The following is a 26,113-nucleotide window of genomic DNA, read 5'->3' on the forward strand; positions in this document are numbered from 1 at the left end:
ATGGTTCTATTGTAAAGCAGTGTAACAGAGAGTGTATGGCAAGTGTAATACCACTGAGAAAAAGGCGAGGGCACAAAGCCGTGGGTCAGTAAGGGCTCGTCCACACAAATCCAGCAACCTGACTTTGATGCCTGGAAACTGTGTACAGGTAGAGGAGTGACTCAGATCCACACTGCTGTCCTCTGACCTCCACATTCCCCTGTGCATATGCATATACAAATAATAATCTTAAGTGAAACAAAACAAAGAAACAAAAATTAGAGGGAGGCTAGAGAGATGGCCCAGTGGTTAAGAGGTCCCAGGTTCAATTCCCAGCACCTACATCAGGGCTCACAACCATCTGTAATTCCAATTCCAGGGAATCAGATGCCTTCCTGTGACTTCTGAAGGCGTTAGGCACTCATCTGGTGCCCGTGCATGTAGGCAGGCAAAACACTCACACACACACAATAAAATTTAAAAGTCGTCATGAAAAATAAAAATAAAGAATACGGAACAAAGTGTAAAACCCAGAATGCGTTTCCTAGTATTTCCACAGGCCCCTCCCACTTCCCATGCCAAAGCAGGGCCCTGAGACAGACAGCAGTCGAGAGCAGCACCTTTGCCCAGTAACTCTTTAGACTGGGGAACTGTGCTAAGAAAAAGGCTCCAGCCTTCCTTACGTTGGCACTCGGTACACACTACAAAGAGCGCATGGAACACTAAAGACAGCCCACAGCTTCTCAATGCTAACTAGCACGTGTAAAGGTCAGAATGCACAAACACATTGGCACGCTGGGTGAAGCGTTAGGTGGTTTCTGATTTTGAACCATCCATTCTATCAAATAAATTAATTATGTGCCTTTCCTACGTTACTGACTATAAAATCTGTTTGGCTTTTAAGTGGGAGGGCGGTCATTTCAGCCTTGTGTTGTGAAATTCCTACCTGATGATACGGTCTCTCCCAACATTACCTTGCAACGCTTACAAATGACTTTGGTATTTGCTTTTGGTTCCTGTAGAACAGAAAAATGTCATTTAAATGTCATTCAACTTTTCTTCAAAGGAATATATAATTTTAACATAGTCCCCCAGGTATACATTGAACTTTACATTCTACTCTGCCCTCGAGTAAATACTAGGAATACATTTAGCTGCTATGCATAATTCACAGGCACAGAGATCATTTCTCTCCTGTCCAAAGACAGAATAAGACACAGATTGACTTTTACAATCCTAGTCACTTCTTGGCAATCCTAACATTGCCCAATCATCAGAACAAGTACTTCATACTTCTAAAGAGTGGGCAGACGGGCGGGTGACAAAGGTAGCGGTTGATGGCTTACCCTAACTCAAGAGTGTACAGGATACATAAGGATTGGAGTTTTAGCTCATACGCCAACTCTGCGGCCAGTATAATTTATGTAAAAGCAACCTACAAATCATAGCCACCCATAATTCAGAAGCTAAAAATACCTCAGCTGTTCATGTAATTCTATTTATTCCATTTAAGATATGCACTGTAACTGTAGAGATGGGTAGTGAGACCAATTCCTCAAACATTCTCAAACTTCAAAACTCCAAAGTCAGCAGGATATTGCTTAAACGTCTGCATTCATCTCATCATTAAAGAATGTACTTTTGGAGGCCCACAGTGGTTCCTCATTAAAGCTACATAGTGCTCTTCATGCACCGACATATCAGAATGTGGTAGATGTCATAAAGAAGTGAGCTAAGGGAGCTGACGTGGTGTAATATACCTAGAATCCCAACATTTATGAAACCCGGGCTTCATAGCAAGTTCTAGATTACCTCGGGTAACACAACGAGTGAGACCTTGACTAAAAATAAAATAAAAAACTTAATTTAAAAATAGGCGGAGAGGCTAGAGAGAAGGCTCAGTGGCTAAGAGCACTGGTTGCTTTTCCAGAGGACCTTGGTTTGATTCCTAGCGCCCACGTGGCAGTGTTCAACCATCTGTAACTCTGATCTCAGGGAATTCCAACGTCAGGGAATCAAAGTCTACTTCTGACCTCCCTAGGTACAAATTCAATGGCCTTCTACCTCAGTGAAGTTTCTAGAAGTATAGTCATGTGGACAATACAGAAATATTCCTTCAAAGGTAAAGGATAAGTTATTGTGTCTGGACCCTCCCACTATGAAGAAAGAAGCACGATGCTTAGAGGCCTATATGGACTCTGGAGACAGTACGTTCCTGACTTGGGTGTGTTACTCAAGCCCATACATCAAAAGACTCGAAAGCTGCTAGCTTTGAGTGGCCTAAACCAGAAGTATTTTTTATCAACTCTGGGCCACTGTGCAGACTGCTCTACCATTTGGTGGTCAGCAGATCCAATGGTACACGAGGTGTCAGTGACAGACAGGAACACTGCTTGGAGCCTTTGGCAGCCTCTATGGGTGAATCACAGCAGACACTTTTGGGACTTAGGAGAAAGGTGCTTCCACCATCTACAGACATCTATTTTCCCTTTGAAAGACAGCTCTTGGCCTGCTACTGGGCCTTAGTGGAAACAGAAGATATGACAATGTGCCAACAAGTTACCACGTGACCTGAGCTGCCCATCATGAGCTGAGTATCACCTGACCCACCAAGTCAGAGGTAGGGTGCACAGCAGCAATCTGTTATCAGATATATGTGGTATCTACGGGACTGGGCCCAAGCAGGTCCAAGCAAGTTACATGAAGAAGTTAAAAAACAAATACCTGTCTTGGGGTTGGAAAGATGTCTCAGTGATTAAGAGAACTGGTTTCTACTCCAAAAGACCTGGATCCAAGCCTCAGCACCCACATGGTGGCTAACAGACATCTCTAACTCCTCTAGTCTCTATGAGGCCCTGTACATACAGGCTAAACAGACATATGTAAGGCAGAACACCATACACATAAAATAAAAATGAAGGGAAGATGATAATAGAAAAAAACACACACCTTACATCAGTTTAAGGTTAGAGAAAGCAACTATACAGGTCCTACATGGGTCTCTATGACTCACTATGTCACCCAGCTTTAAGTCCACTGTTAATAGAAACCCACAAATGCCCAATGGCTGCTCTCCACAAGGACTCCTGAGTGAGTGCCTTTAGTAACTCAAAACCTAGACATTTTCTCTAGCTACAGAACTTACACAGCTCCTCTGATCCTTCTCTATAATTTCCAGCTAATGAAACTACTAAATGTAATCCCTTCAAGCCTGCTCATGCTGGCTCCAGCACTAACCAGGCACAGTCCCCAAGCAAGGCCCACAGGTGGTGCCGTGTCTTGCTGTTAGCCAGCTTAAGTCTAGCACAACACAGAGAGCAAGTGCAGGGCTTTGCCACATCAGCTAACTGGACAAAGTCATTCCCACCAGAAGCAGTAGAGCCACACCCTGAACCAAAAGAAGCGCCAAACTGCTCATGCCCAGAAAGGCCGAGATCTCCAGGCTCAGGCTAAGAGTCAAAATACCGATCCAGCCTCAAATTAGTATTAAAGCTATTTGTTTCTAAAGGATGCCATCTGCCATATTGTATAAGTAGACTGTAAATGAAGGGTTTTACTGGAACACCAAAGCTAGAAAAGATTTTATTTTACTCAGACCAGAAAATGGGATTTTGTGAGTGTGCGAGTGTGTGTGTGTATGCATGCTCGTGCCCATGGAGGCCAGAAGAGGGTGCTGAATTCCCTGGAGAAGGAATTACAGACGGTTGTAAGCTACCTGGATAAGATCTAAACTTGGGTCATCTGCAAAAAGCATTCTAAACTGCTGAGTCATTTCTGTGGCCACTGTTTTATCTTTCAATTCAATAGGCAAAGTATTCTTTTGCTTGTTTATTTATCGTTATAAGAAATGAACAATCAGGGGGTTGGGGATTTAGCTCAGTGGTAGAGCGCTTGCCTAGGAAGCGCAAGGCCCTGGGTTCGGTCCCCAGCTCCGAAAAAAAGAACCAAAAAAAAAAAAAAAAAAAAAAAAAAGAAATGAACAATCAGGATTTATCAATAAAAAGCAAACCATCCCAACCAAATATGTAGATTTTGATTCAAATAAACCTACTAAAAAGTAATGATTTGTATATGGCCCGATTTTATTAGGCATGACAATGCTAGTTGTAGTAATATTTTTGTCTCCATTTTTTGACCTACACATATACTAAAACACATAGGAGAAAATGATACAATACTATAATTTGCTTTTAATCACTTGAGCAAGAAAATAGAGGCAAATGGAATGTGCATGGTAATTAAGATGATCAGTTATTAGATAGATACTATGGATTTCACAAAAGGAATTCCTTAATTCCAAAAATTGTACAATTAGCGCCCCCTAAAATGTAAAAGACAAGTCAGTCTTGGCCATACCTTCCAGTCGTAATCACTCCAAATTCAATTTTGCTTCTTTTCAAAAATAAAATGAAGTGTGGCTCTATTGTGTAAGTCTATGTTGTTTTTACAAGATGAGGTTTTATTATGTCCCTCAGGCTGGCTTTGAACTCCTGAACTCAGACATCCTCCTATCTGGGTCTCTCTCCACTGTAGCTAGGACCATAGGCATAATGACTTGCATGCCTAGCTTATGTTTCCTAAATTTTGAATCATATCATGACTTTTATGGACAATTGAGGTCCACCTTTATTATCCCATTATAAGGTGTAAAATATTCAATATGTTGGGATGCCCAGAAAATATCAGAATGACAAGTGAATCAGAACACTGGCTTCAGCAGCGGGCTTTTGAAAATAGAAATGCATCCTGCTGCATTAATGAGGCACAAATACAATACTATAAATACAAGAAGGGATGGAGGAGCGAGAGCATGTGAGGTTCTCTGTTTGCGCTGGTTTCAAACTCCGACCTTTTTAATTAAAGTACTCCAGCGTTGATTCTGTTTAAATACAAGCTCCACTTGGCAAGGCATTTTTTTTTCTCTAGCTAAGCTTCAAGAAAATAATAAGACAAAGTTGTGTAATGAAACCGCCTAACACTGTGGGAATGCTACGGAGCAAACCTCAAAGAAAGACACTGTTGAGGGCTAATTAAATCAATATATCTGAGAGATGGCAGTGTGCTCCGAGAGCTGGATTAACATCCTGTCCGGGATTTTATTTTCTTTTGTGTTGTTTCAATTTCTAAGGACCCTTGATATTGTCTCGCATACACACACACACACACACACACACACACACACACACACACACACACACACACACACAAATGTTTCCCAAGAGATACCATTAGAATGTGGTGTCGCCATGTGACATTTCCAAACCCGGCTGGATGGCTAGACCGAGTGATATGAGGAATAGGTTTTCAATAGCACAGAGCAGCCTTGTTCCCACCGGAGCCTTGAGAGCAGCGTTTAAGCAGTGGCTCCAAATTTATGTTACTATTTTGGTCACAGGCACTCTTTCAACTGCGACAATATGCAATTAAAGTGAGACTTCCATCCAGACCAACTTGAAAACAATCTTGTCACTAGCACCTTCTCATGACAGCAACTTCCCACAGTCCCCTAACGGTGAGAACTGTAATGACTAAATATAAGAATCCTCCTTTAATATACAAAGTACAGGACTACCATTTACCAGGACAAGAAATTCCTTAAAAGGGCCTAATATAAGTGACAATTGAAGAGTGGAGGGTATATTTTGTCACAGTTTATCCAGAAAGAGAAACTCCATTTTCTTCTTAATTCTTTCCCCATTGCTTTTCCACTCATGCCTTAACTTTGTACGTAGTTGGCTTAGTTATAAAAAAATGAAAGCACATGGACACAAGTTACCTAAGTTTAGATGAAAATATACATTTGAATCTATGACATTAATCTATATTAACTTTTAGTCATTCATCTGTTAAAAAGACAGAGTACTTAAGCACTTTACAGTGAGACAGACAAATAGATTTCTGCAGCAAGAGGAGGCACTAAGAACCTGTAAGTCACGGAAATCTGGGTATATGACCCCTTCCCCTTCATCTTCTTCACAATGTTCTTTTAAGCCAGCTTGTGGCCTCCAGCTGTCCAGCCACCATGTGCTGCAGCTTTTATTCTAACTGAAACTGAAAAATGCAACACTTCCGTTCCTGCCAGCAAGGATCGCCATTGAAACAAATGGTTTTCTGGATGTTTTACATTATATCGCTATTGACTGGCCATCTGGGCAAGAACCCCTTATAAGGACCATACCAACACCTGCTGATATCCTCTTAAAGAGGAGTGAACCACTTATTATTTTGGGGATGAGAGGAAGTTGCCTTCTCCATAAGACAAACGGATAAAGAGAGCATGTGACCCTGATCTGCTAAGCAGCCGTGGAGACCCCGTAGCTTAGCTTCGCCTTCCTCCTCTGATCCTTTTCCTTTTTCTCTGATGAAATCTGCTTTTCCAACATCAGTGAAAGTCTAGACCTTGGGCAAACACAGAAAGATACCTGGGTCTAATTGCAAAGTGGACAACCTGAGCTAATACGCCTGCACTTTTACTAAGACTTTCAAGATGAAAATGCACAGATTATAATGTGGATTATACTGCCCTGAAGGAGGGCATTTGCTGTGGGAAATGATATCACTCCCAAATCCATGCAAGAACGTTCTTCCAGGCCCTGCTGGCTGTTTGAGTTTACAGGTCTTTCTTATTCTAAAAGGCTGGAGAATGGAAGCAGTTAAAAATAATGAATTTGAGCTTTTAAGAGCAAGCTCTCCCACAAACCCTGAATTAAAAGCAAGGAAACTGGGATCTAAATCAATCTCTACGTTTGTATGTATTTTGAAAAGATTTTTTTTTTACCGATCTAAGACATCAGTACAACTCTTACCTGCTCCAAATCACTTCTCGAATTCACTAAGAAGAAAGAATCCCCAACAAAACAGTCATTCTCTCGTGGATGGAGAGGCTTATTAGCGAAGGGGTCGGGATGACAGCACCACTCTCCAACCAGAGCGCTCCAGTTCTCACTGGGCAGGGGGAGCACCCTGAGGAGCTTCCTAGTGGAAAGAAGAAAAAAGTTATCTCCTTTTCACTATACAAAATGCAACATTTTCTTAATTAAATCAGCAGGAAAGATGAAGGGGGCTCATTAGCCACACGCTTGCAGCGTCAATTCCCCCCAATTATGAAAGTAATGTATGCTCAATACAGACAGTGTCTTACAAAGTAAACAAGCAGGAAGAAGGCGGAAGCCTCCCTTTGCTCCCTACACAAATCCGTGACTGTAACAGATGTGACAGAGCTTTAGTGACCACCCTCTCCATGAACGCTGCATGTGCACATGAGGGGCCTATGCCCTGAGACACTGCATGCAGGTATGGCTGGTCTGTACCCGTCTGACACTGCATGCATGCCTAGGAGACATGCTCCCCGGGGAAACACACACGGATACTGCATGCACAAATGCAGGTCTGTGCCCTGAGAAGACACACACACAGACCGCATGCACACATAAGAGGTCTAAGGCCCAAGAAGATACCCAGAGATATGCATGCATTTGATAACTTGATAACCAAGGTTACCAGCTGGTAATGGTAACCTCAATGTTTTGATTAAGGTCACCCCTACTGTAAAACACAAATAAATTCGTATGTATTTAGAAGACCAGAGTTAAAATATTTAATATCTGAGTGTGTCGTTTCCATTAGCCTGATTTTTTTTATTCTTCCCCCTCCCGTCATATTAGTCATTTTTCTTAGATTGTCCCAATCATCTATGAGTATTAAAAAAAAAATGGCAATGACAGATTGGAAGAGTTAAGCCATTTAATTTGTAACTCTACAGGACAGAACTGGGAACAGGAATGCTGACTCAAAGGGGGCACCCCCGGCATCGTTTTGACTGCAGAGCCAAGGTAGGTACCACAGGTGATTCTATCAACACACATTTCTGAGAGTTTGCTAAAAGATTGGCAATACGCTGGCATGATATCCAACACCAAGCACATATACACAGTCTCTTCCTTCTGAAAGTACTGAGGAAGGAAGTCTAGACTACACTCAGTGAGGGAAGGCATGCATAAGAAACTCCTAATAGAGTAGTGACAGGGAGGGAGACAGTATAAATCCCATTGAAAACATGAAGAAAGCATCAGCTCCCTTCTCAACCATACATTCCCATGGAAACACAGAATCTACACTTTATTTTTAAGGGATTCGGGGTGCTCCCAAACCAGTCCAGGAATACGGGGTGAATAGACAGGGAGAACTAAAGACATACTCCTGTTTATCAACTTTAGAGAGCAAGTAACATGTAAGAAAACTGGAGTTCCCAGGCAATGAAAGGAATTTAGGGCACTGGAAGAAACAACATAAAGGCGGGCACTATATCTCTTTGTCTTCTCGCTGTACTCCTACTGCTTGACACACTCCATAAGTATTTCCTGAAGTAGTAAATTTTAGTAAGTCTGACATGTGAGGCTTCCGGCTGGATCTGCTGCATCCTGGGGTAGGTACAAGGATTAACAAACCCTTTCCCTTGCTGCCTGAGTACCTGACCTTTGGAAAAAACCACCTAGCTTCGTTACCCTGGAAACCAGGTATGATCCTAGGTATCACATGGATTGCTAGACAACACTGCTTACAGTAAAAAAAGATCCATGATTGGTGACTTGCACCTTACCAGGAAGATCTGTGAATGAGCTGCACACATCTGGTAAGAATGTATGCTTTGGACTTCCCTGAATGCTGTCACCCTGGTAAAACCTTAAAAGCCACAATTAAAGGACTATGGTGAAAGACTGTCTGATTAGGGCAGGAGATACTTCTCAGCCAAAGCAGCAACTGTGTCTACCTGATGTGGATCTTGTGCTCTGTACCTGGAACTATATCACATGGGGAGACCAGGGTCCCCCAAGGAGAATGTGAACCATCACTCGCGTGGACTGCAGCAGCGCCCGTGCGAGGGGAATTCTTGATGCTGCCTGGCCAGTAATGAATGTGTCCTATAGTAATCCTGTGAGCGTACTCATGTAGAAGCACTAAATAAGACCCGTGGTGACACTGCACACACCTCACCATATTTCATGCTCAAGACACTTTATGAGCTACAGAGAACAATGCTCTCGTCACAGAGGAGGGAAATGGGGCTTCAGAGTAGGAAATAATCTTCACAAGTCCAACAGAATTAGAGGTGAAGACTGAAGCAAGGGTCTTTACCCAGGTCCTTCTGGCTCTAAAACCACCATTTCCTTTGGAATACATTCACCTCCCTGACAACACAGGGCAGTGGTAAAGGCTGAGCAGTTGAATGACCACGCCTTCTATGGGGAGTTACTTGCTTGGAAAGGATAGGACTTGATCCCAAAGATAGGTCAGAGCGTCCCAGTGTTTTAAGAAGTGAGAGCAGGAGTTAGGCTATACACAGGTTCCTGGATCTTCTCCATTAAGGTTCTCTGTCTCCTTACATTGTGCCTACAGAGCCCATACAGAACCTCAGAGTGCAATGAAAAAAGACAGGATGTCAAAGAACCATGCATGATCGGAGAAATGAAACTGCACAAAGATGCACCAGGGAGAGTTGATGCACATTAACACAAAACAGGAGAGCTCAAAGTTAACATGACCCCATGTGGCAATGATGGATCCCTTAACCATGTACAGAAGACATCAGAAAGAAGTGCATAATTCACAACTTATTGCAAAGTTAAAAGGGTTTTACAGTAGAAAATTTTCTGATGTTTGCTACCATCTATTTCCCAAGAAGTGTTCAAAATAGAACGTACTTTTTTTTTTTAAATTTAAAACAGGTTTTCCAGGGACTAAGCCACACCCCAAAACCTATACAAGGGCCTGACCCATGGACTCTGACCTTGGTAGGAGCAATGAAAATCCTAAGAAAGAGCACCAGGAGGAGGGGAAGCCCGTGGGTCCGGCTAAAGACTGAACCCCCGGGGAACTGGACGGGTGGGGGGGGGGGGGGAATGGGGGGGGGGGGGGGGGGGGGAACACCCATAAGGAAGGGGGGGAGGGGAAGGGGATGTTTGCCCGGAAACCGGAAAGGAATAACACGAAATGTATATAAGAAATACTCAAGTTTTTTTTTTTAAATAAATTTAAGGTAACTTGGCAAAAATCTGCTGAAAAGAAAGGAAGAGAAACAGTAGCTTGGGTTTTCCTCTAAACCTAAAGTTCTGTGAGAAACAGTACATGTTTACAAAAAGTTAAAGTTTGCTACTTATTTTTTATGTAGTTGGAGCATAAATTTTTGGAAAACAATGACATGTAACATATGACTTTAACAAAAGCAATTGATGAGAGGTTTTGACACTTAAGCATGTGTGGAAAGAAATATCCCTTAACTTTGAAGTCAGTTTCTCATCAATGGAAATAACATAGTGCTTTTTACAGATTGGATTATAACCAATGGAATATTAAAGAATGCAAGAAAAATATCAAATATTAAAGCTCGAAATACAGCTACCAGAACTTTAGTAAATTTAAGTAACATCTATCAAGTAGGCCACCGGCTTTATAAAACTAGTTCTACATTCTACTCTTTATCTGTATATGCCATGATTAATCTGTAATATACAACTGTATTCCAAAGTTTATGTAATGTTACTGTAATGGCTATTCCTGGTTGTCAACCTGACTATATCTGGAATGAAATACAATCCAGATATAGCTCACCTGTGATTCAGATCTTGAGACTGGGAGATACAACTTTCTGACCTGGATCTTGACATGGAGATCTTGAAGCATAGTGGCTATGAATTCCAAGAGACTAAGGCAAGGAAATCTCTGAGTTCAAGGTCAGCCTGGGACAAAACAAGTCCCAGATTCAGGCATGGTAGTACACACTTTTAATCTGGGCCACACCTTCTGCTGGAGACCTACATAAGGACTTTGGAAGAAGGAAGATTCGCTCTTCTTCGCCTGCTTGCATTTACTTGCCAGCACCTCTATTGGAATCTACTGGCCTTGTGGGACTGAGCAACTACTAGATCCTTAGACCTCCCATGCACAGCTGACCATTGTTGGAGAACAGACTGTGAGTCATCATAACAATTTCCTTTACTATATAGAGACTATCCATATGTTCTGTGACTCTAGAGAACTCTAACTAATACAATTGCCAACAGGCCAGTTTATAAAACATTATTGTTTGTGGAAAGGGGAGTAGGATGATGGGGATTGAACATAGGTTGTACATGCAAAGCATGAGCTCCATAATGTATCTACAGTTGACTCTATTTTTTAATCTACTTGTTCCTATTATAAACAAGTGATTATATGCACAAGACGATTTTCAGCTACAATTAGAACTGATCTGCCAAGTGACTCCCGCAAGCAGTTGGATCCTGTGACATCTGTTTCCACAAAGCCCTGCCCGCTGTTCTCCTAGAGTTCAGTGTGATCCACGAGCTTGGAGCTGACACCAAGCATTACCAATGTGGGCGACAGGAGGGTCTGGTCCGAGAACCTCAGGACAGTGCCACAGACAGTGTGGGTGGAGAATCTGTTTGGCTACTGATGTCATTCTAGTCTGACATGAGTCTATTTCTAGAAGGCATAACAAAATCCAAACACAATGACCTCTGGCTGTTTGTTAGACTATTTACAAGAAAAGAAAAATGTATCAGTTGTTGCCTGATAGGATGAACTGTTTGGTCTCAACAAGAATATAGTCAAAAAATGCACATATTCAGACAAATTTTATAGGAGAAATTGGACTAAAGAATTATAACTTGAGGAACTGTCTTGTAAAAACAAACAAACAAACAAAAACAAACAAAAATCCCAAAGTGTCATTAATTATTAGGCAACTAAATCAAATTGACTGGGAACACAAAGCCCTCAGTAATGACACTGGCTATCATAATTCGCAGATTTCAGGTACCCTGGGGCTGACAATTAAGCTATTAACGAGTCTTTCCAACTCAATGTCTTCCTACCTTCTGGACTTTCTTTGAAAAAAGAATCTTCCTCATTCCAAAGGAAAGAATAGAGCATGTGTTAGCCTTGAACTAGGATACTTACGAATCACATGGGCCCAAAGCTCTTGAATTTCATTGATCAGGAGTTTCATGCTAAAGGAGCTCTTATAGTTTTCTTTAGCCCAACTTCTTCATTTTACAGACAAGGGAAATAATGCCCCCAACACTAAGTTACTTAAGCGAAATAATGCCATCATCCAACACTAAGTAACTTAAGGGAAATAATGCCCCCAACACTAAGTAACTTAAGGGAAATAATGCCATCATCCAACACTAAGTAACTTACTACTAGAAGAAGGCCTAAGCTTGAGAGATGGCTCAAAAGGTTTAGAGCCTGCCTCTCTCACAGATGACAGGAGCCCACCTCCCAGCACCCATGCCATACAGGCCATCTTTAACTCCAACTGCAGGGCATCTGACAGCCTTTTCTGGACTCTATCGGCAACTGCACTCACGCCTGCATATTCCCACACATGGATACACACATGCACATTATAAATATAATAAAAGAGGGGTCTGGAGAGATGGCTCAGTGGTTAAGAGCACTGGCTGGTCTTCCAGAGGTCCTGAGTTCAAATCCCAGCAACCACATGGTGGCTCACAACCATCTGTAATAAGATCCGATGCCCTCTTCTGGTGTGTCTGAAGACAGCAAGAGTGTACTCACATACTTAAAATAAATAAATAAATTAAAAAAATATATATAATAAAAAAAAAAGCTTACAAGAAAGAAGCCGATAATCCTATGGACCTTGCTAAGAATGCTGTATATAATTAGTGAGAATACGTGTAAGGTTGCTTGAAACACTGCTTGCCTTGATTTCTTTTCAAGTACCAAAGTGGTCCTTACCAACCACGTGGAACTGGTCACTGAGGGGAAAGAGCAGAATTCTGGGACTGGTTTCAACAGTCAAGTGTGAGACCCAGGAGCAGAGACGGAGGAGGCCCACCCAGAGTAGGGAGTTACGTCGTCCAAGCTGGAGATGAAGGTAAACCTTGAGGTACTGCAGATCTGTGCTGCCCGAGACACACCCCAGGCTATGTGCTGTGCAAGGGTGGGGAGAAGGCCAGCATTCCTCATCTCACTCTGGCAGCTACTCAACCGCAAGGGACAGTAGACCAGATAATCTGCTAGCTTACTAATGAAGGACTATCTAGTTTACTAATAAAAAAAGCAATCTGGAAAGGGGAGAAGGAATCAATAAAACCGATTAACAAGCTTGTTGAGCATTTCCTCTGTTGTAGGTGTTACACTGCTGAGCTCTCTTGGTAAGTTTGGAAAATATGAATCATTAGAAGGCCTTGCTAGAAGAAACTAAGGTGGTACAAACAGGTCCGCTGTCCTCTCAGTGAGAAAAGTCGAAATTCACACCCCTGTTCCATTCTTGGGTGGGGAGGAAGGCCTCCTGACAGTCAAGGAGAAAGACAGCTCTCTTTCTCCATCAACCCCACACCCTCCCAGTCCCAACTGTAGGATCACAGGCAGGTCTGACACAAAGCAGAAGGTCCCAGTCCTGGATGGGAGCGACAGGCACTGGAGTGAGTCGCTCTCCCAACAGCATCCTTGCCCAACAAAGCACCACTACCAGGGAACAGGAAATCAGCATTTTCCCTCTGTCACGGCACCAACCAAGAATGTAACTTTCCTGCCATTACTTCAGGATCACTGCATGTGGCCCGGGATGAGACGTTTCAGAAACTTCATCTGAGAATTAAACCAGAGCCTGCAGCAAGCAGACTGAGAGAAGACCAGAATTCAGAGCTCTCTTAGCTCTTTCAGAAGTGGGTCTGCCTCTGGCCCACGTTCGGAGCAACTTCCTCTGTGTAGATTTAAGACCTCTTTGTTTCTTACTCATGCCAATCGTTCAAAGCTCTGTGTGTAACCTCCTTAAGTCTTGAGGGTGCGTTTGCACCAGCTCATCTACCTGCAACCCTGCCGAGATCAGGAGGCAAGCAAGAAAGGATGGTGGGAAGCCAAAGTAAACACACCTAGCTTTACTCCATCCAACCCAGCAAAATGTACTAAGAATTCACTTTTTCTCTAGGCGTCATGCCTGATGCTGGTGGACGCTGGTAAGAACGATGATTACTGCAATAGCTACTAGTGAATGGCGAATGTTTACCCCGTACACCAGGCACTGCTAGAAACACTTGAATCATCAGATCCTATCAACAGCACTATGAGGGAAGTCCTATTGTTGGCTACGTTTTCTCAATAAAGACATTGTGGAAGACAATGGTTAAATAACGTATCCAAGACCACTGGGATAGTGAATGGTGGATGGAAACTCTTGTCATTGCTGACTACCCCTCTACACCATGCAATCAAGATTGCAGAGGTGTGGAAGTCAGAGTGGCTATTCCCATTCCTCAAGCCCACAGTGTGTGCAGACAGGCAAAGGGACCTCAGGAGAGTACCTAATGCAAGGAGGGAGACAAGGCTCGCTATGGCCCAAGTCTCAAGACAAGGGAAGGCTATGTCAGCTGAGTTAGTAGGTGGTTAGTAGGTGGAGGAAGAGAGGGTGGAGTAGCATTCAGGAAAGGGGGTGGCATTCAGGAAAGGGAGTATCATTCAGGTTGGGGATATCCTGTAAAGATAGGATTCAGAAAAGCCAGCAAAGCTATGGAACACACGCTCGTGACCAGGCCCTGTGATACTCATGAGCTTGGCAAGGAGGGAGGAGGCTAAAGGAGCAACCGAAATGGCAGGGAGTACTGGGGAGCTGCCATGATAGGCAAAGGATTCCAGCACTCCATCCAGGAAGAACTGGGATTTAGAAGACCTACTCGGTGGTGGGGGAGTGCATCTGCACAGGCCAGAGCCAGAAGAAGGCTGAGCAGGTAGAAGGCTGCTGACAAGGTGTCATTAGGTGGGGTGACAGTAGGCGGGAGAAGATGACATCAGCTCTAAAGGAAATGAATGGCTGCAATGACTGATGACTATGTACGGGGAACAGAAGACATCTACCAGGCAAAGGTTTGCCATCGTACTGTCAAGGACATAGTAGAGGAACAGGCCTCAGAAAGGAAGCATCATTTGCTTGTCCCAAGCACCTAACTTAAAAAAGCCATCAAGGAATACTCAATTCTTCCTTCAAATACTGCTAACAGTAATAATGTTTTCATCCGTCTTCCACATGAGACACTAGAAGCTGGAAATTCAGAGGAAGCATTTATGTCCAAGAAACCAGAAAGCTGACTTGAGGAAGAGGTAAAAAAGAAAAAAAAAAGAAGAAGAAGAAGAAGAAGAAGAAGAAGAAGAAGAAGAAGAAGAAGAAGAAGAAGAAGAAGAAGAAGAAGAAGAAGAAGAAGAAGAAGAAGAAGAAGAAGGAGGAGGAGGAGGAGAAGAAGAAGAAGAAGAAGAAGAAGAAGAAGAAGAAGAAGAAGAAGAAGAAGAAGAAGAAGAAGAAGAAGAAGAAGAAGAACAAGAACAAGAAGAAGAAGAAGAAGAAGAACGGCGGCGACGACGACGACGATTTACGACGACGACGACGAGCGACAACGACGACATTTATTTATTTACACACGCATAACAACAACTTGGGAATGCTAAGGAAATAGCCAAGAGCCCTTCCCTTCTCCAAGGGTAATTATGGCACATCCCCAGCGCCGGTTACAAGATTAACCTAATCACTGAGGAAAGGTTAATGCCTTCTCCGCATGCTCCATCTAATAAGCAGAGGAACTAGGAAATGGGTTTTAGAAAGACCCTGATTGAACTAGCTCAAATAAAGTGCCCGCTGCCCAGCTTCTACAGGTAGGAAATTCACTCACCATGGAAACCCTCACACACCCTCAGAACAAAAGGGACGCACAAGAGACCAACTCCATGACTCTCTGCTCGGTGATGGGGCCCAGCTCTTCCACCCTTAAACAGCCTCCTCCCTCAGACCAGACGCCTGTTCATCATGGTGAGAGTCGGGGTTCACTTTGTTCCAAGTGACACTAAGTTGGCTCTTACTTTAAGGCTCTCCAGAGTTCCCTCGGTAATTACTCCCAGAAACCACCACAAGGCACAGTTTAATCAGAGTTGAACGCATTTCTTACCTGTCCTTTATTGTGACTTCACCACAGGACTGGCAATAAAATGAGCAACATTCTTGGGCTTGCAAGCTTTGATTAAACCCTGAAATCGGCTCTGAAGGAAAACAACAAAACAGCAAGTCTTAGCGGTGTGGAACAAATAATCATATTTAAAGAGCTTGCTAGCACAAGAAATTACTAGCAATACACACTGTTTACAATGTACTCCCAAGTACAGGCGTAATTAGAACTATCCAAAGACTCAACCAGAGGCAAGCATTGCCAAGTGTTTCCCAAACCAACAGATTTTGCTTAGATTTCCTGAGCCAGGAGCTGCCCTAGATTACCATGGAACATACTGACGAGTTCCTTCTCTCATTCTATAAATACAAGAAATTCTATATTAACAATGAGTAGGTATGGATTGCCAAAATTTAAGTTCAAGTCTGGCTTTTTCATTTTTTATGGTTACGTTTTATGCCCATCCCTGCACATTAGACAGTATGAGCCAGCAAAACGATGGCTAGACGGGTCTCTGTGGAACAGATCCAGGGAATGCAAGGCTCTCAAGAGTTTCCTCACCCACGAGCAAAATTCAGTGTCTGAAGAAGTTGTGGGAAACGGGCATGAGAGGGAGGGGAGACACTGAGAGCTATGGGGAAAATGTGGATTTCCACCCAGTGACACTGGATCATTGTTCCCCCCATTTCTAATTAATTTTTTTTTCTTTTTTCCAGAGCTGGGGACCAAGCGCTCTACCACTGAGCTAAATCCCCAACCCCTTATTTTTTTTTATTAATTTTTTAAAGATTTATTTATTTATTATATATAAGTACACTGTAGCTGTCTTCAGACACATCAGAAAAGGGCTTCAGATTTCATTACAGATGGTTGAGCCACCATGTGGTTGCTGGGATTTGAACTCAGGACCTCTGGAAGAGCAGTCAGTGCTCTTAACCACTGAGCCACCTCTCCAGCATTCCCCCCATTTCTGATGTCGTATCGTGAATGAGAAAAAGTCTTATTTTAAAAAAAAACTGTACTATTAGTCTATAAAAAAACCTAATTGAAGAAATGAAGTCCTAGTTATTAGAGGTGAGTAACAGGATCTGCCTAGTGTTGTTTCGTATGTGCTTTAAGATGCTTTTCCAGATGCCAGAAAGTTTAAGTCCTGGCAATTAAAAAAATTCTGCAGTTAATCTCTTAGTATCTACACAAATCCCTGCTGCACGGAGGTTAAATAAACAGTATTAGTCTCTAACGCTGAGCGCCCATAAAGAGGACCTAGGTGAGCCCGCCAATGTGCGAGCCAGAACGAATCCGTTTCCAGTGGAACACTGCCCTCTGCTGGCCACTGGGTCAAGTGCGGAATCCCGGATAAGCATGATTGCTGCTTGGGGAGATGTATCACCAGGTCAAATCAGACACACAAAAGGTCACACCCTTCACCTACATTAACCTCGTAACAGTGTGCCAGGGTGATGTGTATCAGGATTGCTCCTGAAAGCATGGTACTTCTCACAGCTGAAAAGGCAAGGCTTGAAAACCCCCGAGACACAATTAATGCTAAAAATCTCAAGTTACTTCCTACAGTATTTAAATTCCAGTGCACACCAGTATTCACCTACCTGATTGTCATTCATGCGGCAAATGCTTATCCCCCACCTATTATGCAAAAAAGTCCTAAAGCAATCAAAGATGGAGGAATCTGCTTTACACAGCTTTCATGCACCATAGAACAGGCTTTGAAAGTTCCCTTTTCAGGTATTTGAACAAAATGTTTCAAAATCACAAAGAAAAACTCCGACAAACACACACAATACCCAAACCAGCACACAGCAGTGGATTTATTTTGTCCCCAGTTAAAATATTAAATGTTGCTCATTAACTGAAAATGTTGAAAATTATTCAGTTACAGACTAGGACTGGGCCACAAGCCCAAATTCTTTGTCCCTGGAGGTCTCCATTCTCTATTCTCACTCTTAGGGAACATTTATGCCTGTCTTCTGCCAGTTTCCAGACTCAACAGGAAGTTTCTGCTGTGGCCATTGTGCTACCAGGGAAAATGATAACACCAAAGATCTGTCTGTCTCACCTCCGTCCTAGAACGGGGTACAGTGGAGGGAGCGAGATCTGTCTGTCTCACCTCCATCCTAGAAGGGATATAGTTGGGGGCGGAGGGGGGGGAATTATCTATTTTTCTATCCCAGTGACCTTGTCCTGCTTTTCAGAATTTAGTGTCATTCCAAATGTTTACCAGATGTCACATGACATCTCTATTTTTCCTGTCCCTTATTTCTAAAATTGATTCCACACACTTTAGCCATTCATTAATTCCCAACATTAGCAAAATTACTCTTAGGCAAAAAAAAAAAAGAGTGACTCCCCACCCCCACCCCCCCCACACACATCTTCTTCTGCCTTTCAAAAGCCAGGGGAATAGTGTTACATCTTTTACAGGCGTCTTCCTGTTGTCCCCACCTCCAGACTCCACACGGTTCTGATGAAGGGCTAACTACAGACGGCTCAGTAATGAGGCCTCTAGGTGTCCGAGAGACAAGCAAGTATCACACGGTTTCTCCCAATGCTGTTTGTCTCGTCTAGCACGTAAGAGATGCGATGATCCAGAATCACACGGCCACAGCACTACAGTTACAACCGTCCAGCCACAACAACAGACTATGCCTCCCACGAAACTGTGGGTCATCTCCATGTACTGTCCCATCTTAGAATGGCCTCTTCATGGCCGGGATAATTTCCACTGCTCAAACTGTCACACCCTCAGGGTGGCCTTCACTCAACTCAGTCACTCCCCACGGCATTACTCTGCACTTAATTATCTGGTCAGCATCTGTTGTTCCCACCCATTGGGACACACATTCCACATTTGCAGAAGGCTTTGTGGCTTCTCACCGTCTGTGTTCCCAGCACCCATATCAAACGGCTCGCACCTAGTGGGCGCTAACCTGTCTGCTGAACGAAAACACATCTCTGGAGTGTTTTAAAACCAAGTTTCACACAACTGCTTTGTAATTTTATCCTCAGATCTGTGAGCCGAACATTTATGACTAAAGAAATGAACTAGGTGGTTTGGGAGAAATCTCTGTACCTTCTGTTTAAATTTGCAACGACACTAAAAAAAATCCTCTAAGAATATTTTTAAACATAAAGTTAAAAGAAAGACGTGAAGGTTCGAGAAAGGGAAGTGATATATAGTTCACGGCACACAGCTGAAATCTGGCAGAGCTGATCCAGACTGCGGAAGATCTCGGCCTTTCCAGGTCAGTGATTGCCAATCTTTTCGCCTGGGAAAAGTTCGATTTAACGAACGTCAAAGCCCTTTGGGGTTGCTGCTCTACTCACGTGGGCTGGATTCAGCCTGGGCCCGCAGGCGCAGGTGTAAACCATCTCCACTGATGTACTGCAGCCCGCCGCACGAGGAAGGTGCAAGTCTGACCCCTGCTGGAAACCGGATCTCGGTGCAGCCGTCAGGGCTTCTCATCGAAAGAGAGGTGGGCGTTACGGATATGTCCAGGTTCATCCCTCCTTCATCTGGCTCCCTGGTAACACAAAATAAAAGCCAAGAGAATGACTTCTCTCTGATGAGAGAACACAGCTTACAAGATCAAAATCTTAACCCAGCATAGAGACCCTAAAACCCCTGTCCCGGGAAAACATAAACAGACCCTGGGAGACAAGCTGTACCAGGTTAGAGCACGAAGGGTTGTAGGTGAAATCCCCAGGCCGTGTTTTTAACTCTTGCTTCTGAGACAGGAATCAAAGTCAGAAAATCAAAGTATTATTAGTGGATAAACAAGATTTTTCATAAAGAGGCACAGATGCCAGCAAGCTTTCTGTAAAAAGTCAGAAAGTAAATGTTTCCTGAGCTCTCCCCCAGCCCCAGATCTACAGTGAGAGCCTATCTCAAGCAATCACAAACCCCCCAAACAACAGAAAAGGCCAATTCTTAGCTCACAGGCTGTGCCGAAAGAAGCCACAATATAGCTTGGTGTCCACCTTGCTCCCGCAGCAATTTTGAAGCACAGGTGGCATTAGAAATGCCCCTCAGAGAACCGCAGCCCCCACTGCCCCTGCTTCAGCTGACTCGGCTTCCCAGCTCTGAAAAACTCAACCATTTACATAGAGCTGAGCGAACTGCACAGACACTGTCTGCATTGCCCATAACACCCAAAACCGAGCGGGTTGTGTGTCTCCACTGTACTCCAGCACGGGAGAAACGTTTACACACATTCAATACGGGTGTACGTTTTCTTGCATTGATTTTTCTCTGAGGATCTTGATGGTCTAGGACTGGCTGTTCCATAAACCACATGGCCTCCTTGAGATAATGTGTAGGAAGGCAGCTCTCCCCCATCTCCCTCATCTTAGAGGCCCTGCCTCCTAACAGCACCTCTCTGGGGAGTTAGAACTTACACCCATAGATTCCAAGAAGACACTTAGGCTATAAGGAGGTTTCGACATATGGAGGGGAGAAGAGGTAACAGGAAAGAGCCAACGGAAGCCTGGTCGCTTAGAAGACTGACCAGGAAGATAAACATCACGAGGCTAATGAAAGCCAGGATTTATACTGTGAAAGAGTACGGTTAAGCAGAAACAAAGGGAGAATGCTAGAACGTACCCTGTGGCGGTGGACGAGAACTAGGCACACCTCTATGAAAATCATGGTTTAGGATGTACGTAGATACCAAGTTATAAATAGGTGAGAACGAATGTTTGTGCATAAGTCAACGGTGTAATCTATGTGCCAGAATTCTAAAAGAAATGACATTCCAATAGCAGCACCAAATCTTAGCCTAGAAGGACAATTTTCTACTTAAAAAGAAGTTCCCAATATTTAATTTAGTGGCCTGTGCAAGGCCCTAGACTAGATTCCCAGTATGTAATTGTACACACATACACTATACATACATACATACATACATACATACATACATGCCTTTTCAGACAAGGGCTTATGTATCCCAGTCCAGCCTCAAACTCAGCTACGTAGTGGAGAATGACCCGGAACTCCTGATCCTCTTGCTTCCAAATCCCAAGTGTTAGGACCACAGGCATGTGCTGCCCCATACAACCAGTGAATATGTCTTTGAATGTTTTTAAAAAGCAAAACAGTAAGGCTCTTTGGGAGAAAACTACATCAGGACCAGAGTAGAAAGAAAAAAAAAATGGGATAAGCCTATACCATACTACTGTGCACCAAAGGAAAGGGGCAGACAAAGGACATCAGAATGTCCTGTGTTGAGACTCTACTTTTAGTGTCTTGGGGCATTCTTACTATGATTAAGGAGCCACACCCTCCTTAAAGCTATCCAAGGACAGCACATCTCACTGAGAAGCAGCGAGCGTCCTTATATCCCCCATAGGACTTAGTGATATACTTCCAGATTCCGCTTCAGCAAGTTCTTAATCAATGGATACTAAAGAAACAGGAAATCCAAAAATATTACAGGCTAAATGTCATAGTGAAAATATTTACCCAATGCTGCAAACCAAGACCTTTTGTTTATTTTGTTACTGGAAATCCGGTTATTAAACACTTAGACATGAAGTAATCAGTGTGTTAGTCAGCCTACTGTCTCTGTGGCAAAGCGCCTCAGAAATGCACCTAAGAAATGTTCATGGTATCTCCAGCTTCAGCCTTTCTGGTCCATGGTCTCTTAGGTCTCTTGCTTCGGGTCTGAGGAAAAGCTGGATTTTATGGAGAGGAGCAGATGGCAGAGCTGTTTGTCTCGTGGCAGTCAGGAAGCAATGAGAGCTTAAGAGCAAGGGGTGCCTTTAACTAGGATCACCCCTCACAGTTTCCGTTTCTCCCAATAGTCCACTGAGCTATGAGTCTGTCAATGGGCTACTCCGCTGATGAGTTGAGGACCATAAAACCTTGCCACCACTGAACACTGATACGTTGGGAGGTCAAGCTTTCAACAGGTGAGCCTTCCAAGTGAAAGATAAAAGTTTTAAAGTTGCCCCCCTAGACACAAAGTTTAGAGCAGAAAAAGAAAACAGGTTAGGCCCCAGAATTGTATGTTCCAAGAAGCATCTCCTAGGACTATAGAATGGATAATTACATTGGCCAGCTCAACAGCTTTCTCCCAGAAACTAGCTGACCATAAATCTTAGAGAACAATCTTGAGAAGCAGGAAACAACTTCTCCTAGGAACTAGCGAACCATGAAGTTAAACAATCTGAGAAGTAAGAGACAGCTTCTCCTAGGAAACAATCTTGGGAGACAGAGAGTTCTTCCTTGTGATTTTTCACTGTTATTCTATGACGCCATCCCTGCCCCCTCAGGCTATGGTTTCTCCCTTTAAATACCTCTTCTCCCAGCCTCTCAGGGTCGAACTCCACTGCCCCTGCGTGGGATACGAGTCTCGACCCCAGTGCACTGGTTGCTATCGATAAACCTCATGTGATTACAACAAGGACGGTTTTGTGTGAGTTCTTGGGGGGTTGCATCATTCCGAGACTTGAGTGAGGGTCTCCCCACTCCGGGGGTCTTTCACAAGCGCTTCAGATCTAAACTTTATTGGCTTCACTCTTTCATGCTCTCTTCTGATTGGCACCTCATAAGTGCACACCTCATTCCATTCAGTGTGTTAGGCAAATGTTACTTCTCATTTAAATAAAAGACTTATTCTCCACTCCTCACCTTCCTTGTGGTAGTCCAGATATTCCCCTCTATTTAGGATTCTACTTTCTTTCTTTGTTTTGTTTTGTTTTTTTTTTTTGATTTTGTATTTTCTCTGGCCACTGTTCATTCATCCACTGCCATTATAAGCAGGAATATAAATTGGTCCAGCCATTACAGAAATTAGTATGAAAAATTTTCAACAACTAAGATTAAAGCTATGACATGAATGGGCTATATTACTCCTGTGTGTGTGAGTGTGTGCCTGTGCATGTGTGTATCTGAAAGACTCTTAAGTCCTATCACAGAGGTATTTTCACATCTGCACTATTCACCATAGTATCCAGACTAGATGGATGAAAAAATAAAGGTGGTCCATTCACACACTGGAGTTTTATTCTGCTATGAAGAAAAATGAAATCACGGCTCTCTCAGGAAACTGGATGGAACTGGATCCAGCTCATTACATTATATCAAACTCAGTCAAATAGCATGTCTCCTCTGGTCTTGTGGCTACTAGATTTTATATATGTGAAGGTACATGTAGGTCTTGGTCATATACTGTGGGAAGGAGAAATGAGGTCCTAATGAAGCAGGGAGATGAAAACCAAAAGCAAGAGAACAGAATACAGTTGCCATGACGCAGAAGAGAGCAGACAGAACAGAAAGGGACAGCAGGTGGGGATGGGTGTGGAGCAGAGGAACAACAAAAGAATATACAAATATCACAACAAAACCCATCTGCTGTGGGGTATTTGATCACACTGTGAACCCCAAGATTGTGTTATTTACTGAAAAAACAAAAACAAAAAACAAAGGAACCCTCTTTCTAGTTATGGTGTGGCTTAGCCCTTAGCACACACCTCTAATCCCTCAGGCTGTGATTACAGACACACCCTCAGCACACACCTCTAATCCCTCAGGCTGTAATTACAGACACACCCTCAGCACACACCTCTAATCCCTCAGGCTGTAATTACAGACACACCCTCAGCACACGCCTCTAATCCCTCAGGCTGTAATTACAGACACACCCTCAGCACAACCTCTAATCCCTCAGGCTGTAATTACAGACACACCCTCAGCACACACCTCTAATCCCTCAGGCTGTAATTACAGACACACCCTCAGCACACACCTCTAATCCCTCAGGCTGTGATTACAGTCACACCCTCAGCACACACCTCTAATCCCTCAGGCTGTAATTACAGTCACACCCTCAGCACACACCTCTAATCCCTCAGGCTGTGATTACAGACACACCCTCAGGACACACCTCTAATCCCTCAGGCTGTAATTACAGTCACACCCTCAGGACACACCTCTAATCCCTCAGGCTGAATTACAGACACACCCTCAGCACACACCTCTAATCCCTCAGGCTGAATTACAGACACACCCTCAGCACACACCTCTAATCCCTCAGGCTGTAATTACAGACACACCCTCAGCACACACCTCTAATCCCTCAGGCTGAATTACAGACACACCCTCAGCACACGCCTCTAATCCCTCAGGCTGTAATTACAGACACACCCTCAGCACACGCCTCTAATCCCTCAGGCTGAATTACAGACACACCCTCAGCACACACCTCTAATCCCTCAGGCTGTAATTACAGACACACCCTCAGCACACACCTCTAATCCCTCAGGCTGTAATTACAGACACACCCTCAGCACACGCCTCTAATCCCTCAGGCTGTAATTACAGCCTCCAATCCCTCAGGCATTAATTACACACACACCCTCAGCACACACCTCTAACAGGTGGATTACAGACACACCCTCAGCACACACCTCTAATCCCTCAGGCTGTGATTACAGACACACCCTCAGCACCTAATCCCTCAGGCTGTAATACAGACACACCCTCAGGACACACCTCTAATCCCTCAGGCTGTAATTACAGGACACACTAATCCCAGGCTGAATTACAGACACACACGCCTCCCCTAATCCCTCAGGCTACAGACACACCCTCACACACGCCTCTAATCCCTCAGGCTGTAATTACAGACACACCCTCAGCACACGCCTCTAATCCCTCAGGCTGTAATTACAGTCACACCCTCAGGACACACCTCTAATCCCTCAGGGCTGAATTACAGACACACCTCAGCACACGCCTCTAATCCCTCAGGCTGTAATTACAGACACACCCTCAGCACACACCTCTAATCCCTCAGGCTGAATTACAGACACACCCTCAGCACACACCTCTAATCCCTCAGGCTGTGATTACAGTCACACCCTCAGCACACACCTCTAATCCCTCAGGCTGTAATTACAGACACACAGCCACACCCTCAGCACACGCCTCAAACCCCTCAGGCTATAATTACAGACACACCCTCAGCACACACCTCTAATCCCTCAGGCTGTACAATTACAGACACACCTCTAATCCCTCCTCAGCACACCCTCAGCACACCTCTAATCCCTCAGGCTGTAATTACAGACACACCCTCAGCACACACCTCTAATCCCTCAGGCTGTAATTACAGTCACACCCTCAGCACACACCTCTAATCCCTCAGGCTGAATTACAGACACACCCTCCGCACACACCTCTAATCCCTCAGGCTGTGATTACAGACACACCCTCAGCACACACCTCTAATCCCTCAGGCTGTAATTACAGACACACCCTCAGCACAACCTCTAATCCCTCAGGCTGTAATTACAGACACCCCCGCAGAACACCCCTCTAACCCCTCAGGCGGTAATTACAGTCACACCCTCGGCCCAACCTCTAATCCCTCAGGCTGTAATTACAGACACACCCTCAGCACACACCTCTAATCCCTCAGGCTGAATTACAGACACACCCTCAGCACACACCTCTAATCCCTCAGGCTGTAATTACAGACACACCCTCAGCACACACCTCTAATCCCTCAGGCTGATTACAGACACACCCTCAGCACATTCTAATCCCTCAGATTACAGACACACCCTCAGCACACACCTCTAATCCCTCAGGCTGTGATTACAGACACACCCTCAGCACACACCTCAATCCCTCAGGCTAATCCCTCAGGACACACCTCTAATCCCTCAGGCTGAATTACAGACACACCCTCAGCACTAATCCCCTCAGGCTACAGTCACACCCTCAGCACACACTAATCCCCTCAGGCTGAATTCCCTCAGCACACACCTCTAATCCCTCAGGCTGTAATTACAGTCACACCCTCAGCACACACCTCTAATCCCTCAGGCTGTAATTACAGACACACCCTCAGCACACACCTCTAATCCCCTCAAGCTGTAATTACAGCAACACCCTCAGCACACACCTCTAATCCCTCAGGCTGAATTACAGACACACCCTCAGCACACGCCTCTAATCCCTCAGGCTGTAATTACAGACACACCCTCAGCACACACCTCTAATCCCTCAGGCTGAATTACAGACACACCCTCAGCACACACCTCTAATCCCTCAGGCTGTGATTACAGACACAGGCACACCCTCTAATCCCCAGCTGAATTTGACAGACACACCTCACACACCTCTAATCCCTCAGGCTGTGATTACAGTCACA

At 44.0% G+C, this 26,113-nt stretch overlaps 1 protein-coding gene across 1 annotated transcript in view; it reads right to left on the minus strand.

Moving 5' to 3' along the window:
- The window catches only part of Ube3d (ubiquitin protein ligase E3D), a 49,390-nt gene that overhangs the window by 10,919 nt on the left and 12,358 nt on the right, over positions 1–26,113 (minus strand). Inside the window, exons 2-5 of the mRNA XM_032911043.1 lie at positions 19,281–19,477; positions 15,942–16,032; positions 6,786–6,954; positions 926–995 (exon numbers count right to left, since the gene is read on the minus strand). Coding sequence (XP_032766934.1) covers positions 926–995; positions 6,786–6,954; positions 15,942–16,032; positions 19,281–19,477 — 527 coding nt within the window. The remainder of the gene's footprint in view (positions 1–925; positions 996–6,785; positions 6,955–15,941; positions 16,033–19,280; positions 19,478–26,113) is intronic.

This window comes from Rattus rattus, chromosome 8 (assembly GCF_011064425.1).
Source record: "Rattus rattus isolate New Zealand chromosome 8, Rrattus_CSIRO_v1, whole genome shotgun sequence".
Classification (NCBI taxonomy): Eukaryota; Metazoa; Chordata; class Mammalia; order Rodentia; family Muridae; genus Rattus; species Rattus rattus.